Below are 13,058 nucleotides of genomic sequence, written 5' to 3' on the forward strand. Positions count from 1 at the left end.
CTAGGCTTGTGCACATAGTAAATTTTAGGTTCAAAGCAAATAGTGACTTGGTCGAATAATTTCGAATCGAATTTGAATAGTATATATCACATATTATAAGGAAAAATGAATATGTTTGTCATGACCCGACTAACCAGCACAATATTTTTTTAAACTTGAAACTAGGCACGCACAAATGTAATTCTTTTTGGGTCAAAGAAAGTGGAAGCAACTTTAAACAGTACCAGGATTTGAATTCCAGTAGGATGCAAGTGATAACCTGTAAAATATGTTACATTTTAAAATTTACTATACTTAGAGCATATAATATGGTATAACAAGCTTTTAAACTTGAAAAATGATGAATCGATGTGAGGGTAATTTGTTCATTTAACCTTGAAGTGGGTCATTGCGGAGTTCCCCTAGAAAAGTGTATTCACGGCATAGCACCCCTCCACTGCAGTGAAACCACCTCTACAGGGGGGTTACATGCGGACTAATATAGGGTGATTCCACGTAAGATCGAACAAACGATGGCTGGTCGACCTCTCAAATTTATTTCAAAATTTTATATATTATGACCTGATGAGTGGAAAGAAGAGATCCGGAATTTGTTTTGCCGCCAAAAATTTTTTCGAACCACAGGAAATCAATAATGACGAAGAGGTGGAGTGGAGCGCTCATCCGCTCTGCTGTTTTGGCCAACTTTCGTTATGAATTGCACAAAATATATTAAAGTTAGGTAGCTGAAATTTATTTGCCTAAATATATGCATGTTTTTACTTCTGCTCAGGTATTTTTAGTTTTTATGCGTAGTGTAGATGTTTTTATAAAAAATCTCAAAAATGGCCCAATCGGCAAAATTTTCTTTACTTTGAAGGTCTTTATCTCAAAAAAGTCTTGTAGGAGAGGTACGAAAATTCCGCATTGCGTTCTTCGCATGCGTATCTACCAAACTGCCAAATCTTGTATTTATATAACTTTTCAGTAAAGAGATATAATCGGGCTAAGTTCAAGAAAACACCGAACAATGAAAACTTCTGACGACGATTAAAAAAAAAAAAACATTTTTTTAATTTCTTAAACTTTGTCCACTTATTCTCCTCCACATCAGCTTTCACAATCATTAAAAACATGTTGCATAATGTCGTTGCACTAATAGTTACGGCCCTTCCAATGAGACCCTTAGGCAAGGATGGGCAATTCCGACTTCTTGCCCAGCAAGTGTATAAAATGCAGGCAGGACTGAATTTCTTTTTATTAAAATGTCAGCAGGTACCTAAAAAGGTGTCGCCGGCACTGAAGACGTTAATTTTGAAATTATTTGGTCACTGCAGCGGCCACGAGCGCGGAGCTACCGAGTAGGCGCGCGCGCACCCGAGATGCTCGTTGTAAGAGACGGCGCAGTGAGAGCTCGTTCTCGCGTCCTCAGACCGATTGAGTTCGAAACAGCAACACCTCTTGAGTGACTTGAACGTACGTGCACCGGTAGTCGCAGTGATCTGGTTAATTGCGTCGATTTCATTTTCAGGGGGCATAAGAATGTCATCGTTAAACTGTGCGTTCCGTGAAGACCTTTCATTGCAGTGGTAGCAAAAGCACGCGTAGCACAAGTAGTCCGTCTCACTGACAGTCACTGATCTTTCGGGCGTTAAACGTTCCTTCAAAGCATTTATGTCTAGGTCGGTAACTCTGCGAAATTTTGGCTACTTTGCAATAATTAAAAGGGTACTGACACGATATTGAGACATCGCAAAAGGGACATTTTTTGCTTCGTTGGTATGCAGTGTCCACGCTGTCCACACACTGGAGTCGGAGAACACGTATAAAATATTTTAATTTGACTTGGAAGTTTTCGTCGCTGAGCATTTGCCAGCCAGGCACACTGTAAGGACATTATCCCGACAAGTCAAGACAGTTCCTACGAGTTCGCGAGTTCTGCGTCCTGCATGCAGCTTAAATCGTAGAAATCACTGTCAGAGTCACTGGACGACAATTCACTCATCGTTGTCTATAACACACGAGCAGATGACGGATTTCTCGCTAGTACGTCGCGAATTTCTGTATCTCCGTGACGTCACACTGCTATGAAACGACACTGAGAAGCCACCCCCTCGATATCGAAACCGAAAGTGTCTTTTTAAGGTGGCGCTAATTAAAATATATAGGATGCATTCCCAGGCACCACAATAGTCGTTTTACGTTTCTCGACACCAGTATTTTTATTTAGAGCAACAATCCGAAATTTTTTACAATTCGTGTCAGTACTCCTTTAAGCTTCTTGTGCTTCGAAAGGTAGTCTCCACAATAGACTCATTCAGAGCTATACTTTCTCGTCATGAGACGCACAGGAGGAGTAGAGTAAGAGCAAAGCACAAGAACTATCCGCGCCGAATGAAGTGTGAACAGCGGACCGAACGCGCGGCCAGTTCACGCCGTCTGCTGCCGACATCTAATATAGACAAGCGCATCTGGTTACCGATAGTTTTGCTTTTCTTTCCTTTGACAATCCATATTTTGCTTTGCCACTGGAGCGCCACGTTCATGCTTTCCACTGATCGCAACTGGCGCAGCGCAGTTTCTGTGGCAGCAGCGTGCGTGAAGCGAGCGCTCATAGCTCCCTTATAGAGTTTTCATCTTGCTTCCATCTTCGCCGTGTTATCAGCGCCTCGCTGAGATGCGAACAGAGGACGGATAGAATAGCGAAGCTCCAGTGCACGTGCGTTCAAGTCACCGGAGAGGTGTTGCTGTTTCGAACTCAATCGGTCTGAGGACGCGAGAACGAGCTCTCACTGCGCCGTCTCTTACAACGGGCATCTCGGGTGCGCGCGCGCCTACTCGGTAGCTCCGCGCTCGTGGCCGCTGCAGTGACCAAATAATTTCAAAATTAACGTCTTCAGTGCCGGCGACACCTTTTTAGGTACCTGCTGACATTTTAATAAAAAGAAATTCAATCCTGCCTGCATTTTATACACTTGCTGGGCAAGAAGTCGGAATTGCCCATCCTTGCCTAAGGGTCTCATTGGAGGGGCCGTAACTATTAGTGCAACGACATTATGCAACATGTTTTTAATGATTGTGAAAGCTGATGTGGAGGAGAATAAGTGGACAAAGTTTAAGAAATTTAAAAAATTGGTTTTTTTTTTAATCGTCGTCAGAAGTTTTCATTGTTCGGTGTTTTCTTGAACTTAGCCCGATTATATCTCTTTACTGAAAAGTTATATAAATACAAGATTTGGCAGTTTGGTAGATACGCATGCGAAGAACGCAATGCGGAATTTTCGTACCTCTGCTACAAGACTTTTTTGAGATAAAGACCTTCAAAGTAAAGAAAATTTTGCCGATTGGGCCATTTTTGAGATTTTTTATAAAAACATCTACACTACACATAAAAACTAAAAATACCTGAGCAGAAGTAAAAACATGCATATATTTAGGCAAATAAATTTCAGCTACCTAACTTTAATATATTTTGTGCAATTCATAACGAAAGTTGGCCAAAGCAGCAGAGCGGATGAGCGCTCCACTCCACCTCTTCGTCATTATTGATTTCCTGTGGTTCGAAAAAATTTTTGGCGGCAAAACAAATTGCGGATCTCTTCTTTCCACTCATCAGGCAATAATATATAAAATTTTGAAATAAATTTGAGAGGTCGACCAGCCATCGTTTGTTCAATCTTACGTGGAATCGCCCTATACACAAATTCGTTCATTTCGAATACTTCAAAATGTCCAAGAATTTAAATTCGAATCGAAGCGAATTCGAATACTGCAATATTCGTTCGAATGTTCGAAGTGCTCGAATATTCGCACAAGCCTAGTTAACAGGATGCGCGCTGAGTGCACGCATGTGCAGCAAACCGCCGCACACAAACACGAATCGCTCTCGCGCTCACCTCCCACTGTTTGCTGCATCTGATATGTGTATGCGACTTCACAATTGCCACATCGAAACATTTGGACTACAATTAAACTTGGATATAACGAAATTGACAAATTCCCGAAAAACTTCATTATAAAGAGGATTTCGTTATATGGAGGTTCGGCACGAAAATTCAAAAAAAGAAAAGCTTAAGTAAGCAAAAAAGTAACTGACGGCAGAACTCACCCAAAACATTTATTTCGCAGTAAAAAACTGCGTGATTTTGCTCTGTTGTTTGTTCATAATGGACGGCAGCACTGACCGTTCGTACGACATCAGTGAACACAATGCTGCTCCGTCATCATCCAGCGAGCCCGCGGCACGGCGCAAAAGGTCGATGGCGTCCAGCACCTTCTTTGGGGAGGGCAAAGCGCGTGCCGAGTCGTCCTTCAAAGGTCCGTTGTCGTCACTGCGTTCTCGGACAGTTTCTGCCAGAGCCTCATCCGTGATCTCCTCAGTTGTGACAGCGCAGTTGTCCGCATATAAAAAAATCACAAATCTGCACATCGTACGGTGCTCCTCCATTCGTGCGCAGCGAAATCCAAGCTTTGGCGAGATCGGGCGGACATGAAGGCTCCTCCTCTCCGGCGTCGATTTCCTCAGCCTGAACCTCTTTTGAGATTCGGGCCTTGCGGAAGCAATTCGCAACAATTTCAGCGCTTGTTTCTCGCCAGGACGCTTCAAGCATCTCAATTGCTTGCACAATGTCCACCTTCGTATCTCGCTGCAGACGAATGTTCAGGAGCAGTTTTTGGATTAGTCGCCGACGGTATGAGCACTTGACACTGTTAATAATACCTTTATCAAGGGGCTGAATGAGCGATGTACAGTTCGCGGGTAAAAACTCCAGATCAATGTTGGAGAGCTCGAGCCCTTCTATGTGATGAGCAGTGCAATTGTCTATGAACAGACAAATCTTGTGTCCTTGCCTCTTGACGTCGTCATTGAAATCCGTCAGCCACTCACTAAATATGTCGTGCGTCATCCAGGCTTTCGTGTTCGCCACATAATTTACGGGCATCCTGTGGGTTCCTATGAAACACCTAGGTCGGGCGCTTTTGCCGACGACCAGCGGAACTCTCTTGTCGCTTCCGTCTGCATTTGTGCACAGTAGCACAGTCAAACGACGTTTGCTCTGCTTACCGCCGTGGCAGACGTCGCCTTTAAGCGTAAGGGTACGGTTCGGAAGCAACTCGTAGAAAAGTGCCGTTTCGTCAGCGTTGTACACATCCGACGCTTCGTAGCGCTCCAAAATACCTGGTATTTTGTGTTGGATCCACGAGTCGGCGCCATCTCTATCCGCAGAAGAGGACTCGCCACTGATCACTTTGCCAATGATCCCGTACCTGTGTTTAAAACCTTCGAGCCACTCGTTACTGCCTTTTAAATCATCGCAGCCCAGGATGCAAGCATAATCCCTTGCCTTTTGCTGCAAAACAGCGCCGCTGATGGGTAGGTTTCGTGCCCGCATGTCCATAAACCATGTGAACACAGCTTTGTCGATGTTGGCGTATGTTGACGACTTCAACTTCTTTTTGCTGTCGGTGCCACGCTCCACAGCGCTGCGAATCGCATCTTTCGCGTTTAAAATTGTCGACAAAGAACTAGCTGCGATGCCAAATTTGGCAGCTACATCCTTCTTTTTTTGGCCTCCAGAAACGGTGTCCAAGATGGCCATTTTGTCCTCAAGAGTCAGTGTCTTGCGTTTTTTCGTCGAAGCACTCATCCTTGGATTGTCACAACGGGTACTGGATGCGTGGCCGCGTGTCGGTTCACACAAGCGCGAGGCGTCGGAAACGAAGAGCGAGCAACACGATGGCGTCGTACCGAAGAAAACAAACAAAGAAAGACATGCTTACAGAAAAACCAAAAAGACGCGTACCTTCAAGGAAAAAAGTAAGGACAGGACAGAAAGGGCGTCACTCGCAACTAACTTTATTCCCAGAACATCAGCGTCACATATAACCACAGCGACCCTGCGCGCGCACATCGCCTCACCAGCTCGTCAAAAACCCGCGATAACAAGATTAGCTAATCGAAAAATGAATCAATGAAACTAAATTCACTCCCACGCAGAGCAACAGATGTGTCACTAACACAGCATTCTTTCTTCTTTCTAATATAGTATGCTTCCATAATTTCACACGCTAAGACATCGTTACTCTTTCCAAGAACGGAAACACTGGCAAACCCAGGCTCATGCTTGCAGGAACCACAATGCACAGGCAAATGTGCTGAAAGTTTATTTTTCACCGAAAGTTCGTGCTCCCTCATCCTGTCGTTTATGCACCGGCCTGTTTGGCCGATATATATCCTACCGCAACTAAGCGGGATCTCGTACACCACGCCAAACGAGCAGGCGACAAAGGGCCTTGCGTGCCTCTTCCCACACGGGGAGGGCCTCGGTGCAGAAGAAATTCGTGGGCACAGGCTAGCCAACTTGCGGGGCGCCGTGAACACCAAGGGTACCTTGTACCTGTTGACCACATTCTTAAGGTTGTGAGCAACCTTCTGCACATATGGCATAACCATGGGCCTTTTTTCCATCGGCTGCCTATTTCTTCTCGATCCCTTCAGTTTCTGAAGGAGGGTTTCCGAGACTGCAACAACGACAGAACCAGGGTAGCCGGCTGAATACAGCCTCGTGACCTGATTATTGAAACTTTCCTGCATTCGATGAGGACAAGATTTCACCAGCACTCCTTCCAGGCACATGGAAGCAACGGCCCTCTTGACAAGTTTCGAATGCGAGGCATCATAAGGAAGAAGTGCCTTGCGTGAACATAGGCAATATGCCCAACATATGTGCGTCTCCGAGAAAGTGAGACTCAGGTCTAAAAACTGCAGCACACCACCAACAGGAAGCTCATGCGTGAATAAAAGACCCTTGGCGTGTTGTCTAAAAACAGCTAAAACCTCATCCACTGAGTTAGTGGTTGTCAAAGAAGGGTTAGCTTTAAAAATGATTAAAAAGTCATCAACATACCTAAAAATCTTCACTTCAGCATTGTCAATAACGTGAGCCACTTCTCTGTCAAAATCCGCTAAAAATATGTTACATAACACAGGTGCCACGCATGAACCTATGCAGATTCCTTTTCTTTGAATATAAAACTGATTATCGTGACACACGAACGTGGAACATAGATAAAATTCGAGCAACGTCATAAAGTTGTCAAGGGAAATGCCAGTGGCGCGCTCAAAGGCAAGAACACCATTCAGCTCAATACAGCTTCTAACAACTAAAAACAACTCTGCGTGGGGAACCGAATAAAACAAATCTTCAACATCAATAGAAAAAGCATTGCCACCTTTGTTTAGGCCTATCAAGAACTGTGTGACATCATTTGACTTCTTAACAAGAAAAGGGTCATCCACAATAAGCGCATTAAGATGCTTCAGTAAAAATTTGCTCACATTTTGTTGCCAAGATTCCCGTTCGCTGACAATACACCTGAATGGCATGTCGACCTTATGAGTTTTTACACTGAAAAACACCGACAGCGCGGTTCGCTTCGAGGAACTGATGGCTTTTGAAAGAATGTGAAGCTGCAGATCCTTGCAGAGCAAGATCGCCTTAGCTTTTACCTTGTTTGGCTGTGTCTTCGTTCGGGTAAAGTTCTTGGCTATAGCTTGTGCAGCTTTTTCACGAGACGCCTCGGCCGACAGGACGACAAAGCCACCCTCTTTGTCGGACTGCAGAAGTTGGAGGTTATTTGTCCTGAAGTATGTGACCACTTGCCCAGTCGTATCCTTGGGAAGAAGATGTGTACGCTGCACAGTCTTCAGCAGGCAATCAACACCCTCCAATAGGCATCTATCACGGTGGTCACCATCTGCACAATTGGCCACACGCCGATTCAAGGCCAGCAACTCGTGGACACGGAGACTTGGTGGCACGGAAAACTTGGGGCCTTTCTTGAGAGTCTTGGAAATACCCTCAGGAAGGTCTACGTTTCCTAAGACGTGTAGCTGGGTCGGCTGAGCAGTTTTCTTCATGGCACCCTTCGGGAGGTGATTCAGCGTACATCGCCACCAAAACTCAGTAGTCTGCGCTATGGCTCGCTGACAAAGCTTAAGCCTACGGTGCGCGAACCACCCAGTGTCCAACTCAAAGCACTTGACACGCAAACAGTCTTGAAGGAAGCGAATCTGTCTCCACAGCTCCGATTTCCAAATCCAGCATATCCTCCTCGAATGACTCAGTGATGGCTTGACAGACCCAAACAGAGCTTGCACTTCCAGCGGCACCAACCCGTTGTTGATACAAAACGCCAAGTATCTTGCGCGGCACGTAGACGAGACATTCCAACGGTGTTGTGGCAGTGTCATATAGTTCTCACACTATACCTGTATAGCGCAGGGGACCCAAGCACGCAGCCCGTGGGCCTCTCCCTAAAGGCCCGCACATGACTGTCTTCGTCCCAATTTTCCATTTTCTTTATAAGCATGTACTTAAGCTACACAGCCATGAAAAGTCTGAAGCTTTTTTGTTGTGAGGCAACCCCTGCGACCACCATGTGTTGATACCTAACCGTGAAACAAAACTCTATATTTCAAAATCAGCGTCCTGATTTTAGTCATGTTGAAGATAGGTATTGATATGTTGTTGGAATTCTGCCGCCAAATACCCTTCAAACGACCTATATGTGACATATGGGAAAGCTCTTCTTTTAAATGGCAACGTTAGCTGACATTTAGTATGACCTAGCTCCTCTAACGCCCCCCCCCCCCTCCCCCGCGCTTTTAAGCTGCGTTACTGTCCTGGCCCTTGCCGGAGTAAATTTTCGTGAATGCGGCCCATTAGCTGAGGTGGGTTTGAGACACCTGATATAGCGAAAAAAGGCGAAAGTTTAAATATTAACAAATTGGGCACACCAAGCAGGCTGCGCACGTCCATATCGCGTCACATGACCACTCGGGGCCGTAACGAAGCCGCGGGAAAAGAATGTCTCTGTATAGGAATTCTATGTAACGAGATTGTGTGCAGTCCTTTCGTTTTAGTGGAGGGCTGGAAACTTCAAAAACGTTTCCTCGCTATGGAGCTCTATAATCGCTTTTGCGATAAGTTACAGGTGTATATTTATTATATCACATTTATTACTGTGATTACAGAATAACATTTGGGATATAAAATCATAACGAATGCAAATAAAGCACAGAATAACGACATGTTGATTATATAAGCGCCTGGTATATATTCTTTTAGCTCGCCCGTTTAAGATAAATCAAGTAGCCCCATATGCAAGGAGCAAAAGAAGTTCAGTACTTGTCTCTAATAAAATTTCTCTAAACAGCTTGCCCCACATAAAAAAAGCGTTTTTTTTTTTTAGAGAAAATGTGAAACATATATGTACGTATGCACAACGTATGTGGAACAAACATGAAAGGGCACTAGAAAGAAAAACAATTTCTCTATTATCAGTAAATTACTCTTTAGAAATTCCTAAATCACCACGTTCGCCGGGACAAGAGTCTTGGTAAGTGATGAAACGTGCAAAAAGGTAAATGCGGGTGGCGACGCCCGCTTTAAGTTCGCGTAGCAGACATCGTGACATCTTATATTCTGACGGCGTCTAATGGGGTCTACGTAGTTCATAATCACTAAAAATGAAGTACGTTGACCTCTGAGGGGGCCATAGACTTAACATATCAAGTTTCAGCAAATTTTATAGAGCCAATGTCCCCAAATACGACAAATACTGTTTGAAATCCGTGGCGTCAGGCTCAGATATTTCGGCGCGAAATTTTTTAAAAAATAGAATTTTGACCTTGATTTTCTCGTCTGATAATAAAATTACCATGGTGAAATGTATGAGATTCGAGTTCTTAGACGTCACTTTATCAGTCTAAACCGATTCAGTGCTTCACTATAGTGTTCATTTAAGAACTCAGCAAAGTCCAAGCCCGGCTCGACCCGAGCCCGCGACCTCAAACCCGGGCCCGGCCCTAAGCCCGGAGCTTCAGGCCCGGGCCCGCCGTGAGAACTACTTTACCCTGCCCGGCCCACGGGCCGGGCCGGGCCCGGGTTTTCGGGTAGGCCCGAGCCCGTGCAGTGCTCTACCGAGGCCCTCCCCGTGTGGGAAGAGGCACGCAAGGCCCTTTGTCGCCTGCTCGTTTGGCGTGGTGTACGAGATCCCGCTTAGTTGCGGTAGGATATATATCGGCCAAACAGGCCGGTGCATAAACGACAGGATGAGGGAGCACGAACTTTCGGTGAAAAATAAACTTTCAGCACATTTGCCTGTGCATTGTGGTTCCTGCAAGCATGAGCCTGGGTTTGCCAGTGTTTCCGTTCTTGGAAAGAGTAACGATGTCTTAGCGCGTGAAATTATGGAAGCATACTATATTAGAAAGAAGAAAGAATGCTGTGTTAGTGACACATCTGTTGCTCTGCGTGGGGGTGAATTTAGTTTCATTGATTCATTTTTCGATTAGTTAATCTTGTTATCGCGGGTTTTTGACGAGCTGGTGAGGCGATGTGCGCGCGCAGGGTCGCTGTGGTTATATGTGACGCTGATGTTCTGGGAATAAAGTTAGTTGCGAGTGACGCCCTTTCTGTCCTGTCCTTACTTTTTTCCTTGAAGGTACGCGTCTTTTTGGTTTTCTGTAAGCATGTCTTTCTTTGTTTGTTTTCTTCGGTACGATGCCATCGTGTTGCTCGCTCTTCGTTTCCGACGCCTCGCGCTTGTGTGAACCGACACGCGGCCACGCATCCAGTACCCGTTGTGACAATCCAAGGATGAGTGCTTCGACGAAAAAACGCAAGACACTGACTCTTGAGGACAAAATGGCCATCTTGGACACCGTTTCTGGAGGCCAAAAAAAGAAGGATGTAGCTGCCAAATTTGGCATCGCAGCTAGTTCTTTGTCGACAATTTTAAACGCGAAAGATGCGATTCGCAGCGCTGTGGAGCGTGGCACCGACAGCAAAAAGAAGTTGAAGTCGTCAACGTTGAAGTCGTTAGCTTGTTGGTGGCATGCAGCGCTCCATAAAATTCACAATAAGTTGTGCTAAAGAAAGCTTGAAAAACGCAAAACGACGAAGACGAAACACATACAACAGGACTGACACTTTACTTGCAACTTACCACTCCTGTTGTATGTGTTTCGTCTTCGTCGTTTGCACTTTGAAAATTTCTCTAATGATGGACGAACTTGCCCAAACCAAGGTATTGTTGAAGTTGTGCTACTTTCGTCGTATCACATAAATTATGCTCTTATTTTGATCTCAGTGCTAAAAGCAATCTACGAGTGGGAAAAACCTCAAAGCATGAAGGGGCGTTAAGTGCAACTTGCTCCGTATGAGTTGCATCATCTTCATCGTCACTGTCACCGTAGAGGCACAGCATGCAGCATCGAGCACGAAATCCCCGTTGTCAAGGTGGTCTCTTTCAGCATAACTGTCAAAAGCAATTTTGAGAACTTCCTCCTCTGAAAGCCCTTCACTTATGCGCATCACCGTGTTTACAATGGGAGAAACTTGTCTAGGCTCAGAGAACTTTTCTTCTTGTAGCCAGTTGCTCTCAAAATTGTGGACTCATATCTTTTTCTGGTGTAAACAAGACCAAACGAAATGAAAACCACTTGCAGTGTGCTGTTACCTAGCAACAATGGGCAAGAAAAGCACCTTTTAGACCGCCAGTACAGCACCAGTAGTGGAAGCAAATGGGTTAATAAGTGCCATGTGCTGTTTATCACTGTATTCTACCATCTCACAGCATTATTTACACTGTCACTCTCAACTTCTCGCCAACTTTTTTTGTGCAGCTACCCTTAACGGGATGATCACGACATTCGGACAGACCACAGGAGTACTAGCTCCTTTGGTTGCTGGTCTGCTGTCATCCTCCGCGGTAAGTCAATTGCTCAGAACCCCAGGCGAAAGCAGTTCAGGAGAGGGAACAGCATCACGACCTGAAGTGCTCGTTCCTGTCCTCACCTCTTTTTGCCTTGGATTGCATTTCGCCATTTTGATTAAAAAATTTGTACATCCCGTACTGACGCATGCTTTTTTTCTTTGTAGAAATCTTCTGAAAAATTTGTTGGGAAATGCATTTTAATACGAAACCAATACAGTAAAAGCTTGTCAATTCGACCACCGTTAATTGGAAAATCGGACAATTCGGACATGTTCTCTGGTCCTGGCAAGCATATGTTTTGTTTAAGTGCATCGAGGTAATCGACACTTGTTTTTGTTTTCTTGATACTTTTCAATAATTCGGCATCGGTTCATTCGGACAGTTTTGCCAGTCCCGTGAAATCCGAATGAACGAGCTTTTACTGTACCAGAACTGCATCCACTAACCTATTTAAAGCCAGTCTGGCCAGCATCATTGCCATTGCCATCAGAAGATGACGAGTCTATGTAGTATGACAGTGATAACACTCAATTTTCAGTCAGATTATGATTACGCATTCAAATGAATTCATCTCGCATATTGACTACTTTACATATTCAGCTAGCAAAAACAAGTCGCGTCACGTGTTATTGGTATTTTCTAGGCTTGTGCGAATATTCGAGCACTTCGAATATTCGGACGAATAATACAGTATTCGAATTCGCTTCGATTCGAATTTAAATTATTGAAAATTTCGAAGTATTCGAAAGGAACGAATAGGTGTATATTAATCCTCTTGTAACCCCCCTGTAAAGGTAGTTTCACTGCAGTGCAGGGGTGCTATACCGTGAATACACCTTTTCAGAAAAAATCCGTGCTGTTCGCTTGTAACCTCCTGTAAAGGTGGTTCACTGCAGTGGAGGGGTGCTATACCGTGAATACACCTTTCCAGGGAAAATCTGCACTGGCCCGAAGCCCCACTTCAAGGTTAAATGAACATATTACCCTCTCATCGATTCATCATTTTTTTAAGTTTAAAAACTTGTTGTACCAGCTTATGTGCTCCAAGTGTAGTAAATTTTAAAACATAACATACTTCACAGGTTATCACTTGCATTCTACCGAAAGCCAAATCCTGCTACTATTCAAAGTTGCTTCCACTCCCTTTGAACCAAAAAGAATGACATTTGCACATGCCTTGTTACAATAAAAAAAAAAACGTTGTGCAGGTTGGTTGGTGATGACAAATATGCTTGTTTTTCTTTATAATGTGTGATATATACTATTCGAATTTGATTCGAAATTATTCGACCAAA

General features: G+C 44.4%; 1 protein-coding gene across 1 annotated transcript in view; it reads left to right on the forward strand.

Moving 5' to 3' along the window:
* LOC119383872 (sodium-dependent phosphate transport protein 3) overlaps positions 1 to 13,058 on the forward strand; it is a 70,936-nt gene that overhangs the window by 50,058 nt on the left and 7,820 nt on the right. The window contains exon 9 of the mRNA XM_037652148.2: positions 11,672 to 11,757. Coding sequence (XP_037508076.2) covers positions 11,672 to 11,757 — 86 coding nt within the window. The remainder of the gene's footprint in view (positions 1 to 11,671; positions 11,758 to 13,058) is intronic.

The sequence above is a fragment of the Rhipicephalus sanguineus genome, chromosome 2 (genome assembly GCF_013339695.2).
Source record: "Rhipicephalus sanguineus isolate Rsan-2018 chromosome 2, BIME_Rsan_1.4, whole genome shotgun sequence".
Lineage (NCBI taxonomy): Eukaryota > Metazoa > Arthropoda > Arachnida > Ixodida > Ixodidae > Rhipicephalus > Rhipicephalus sanguineus.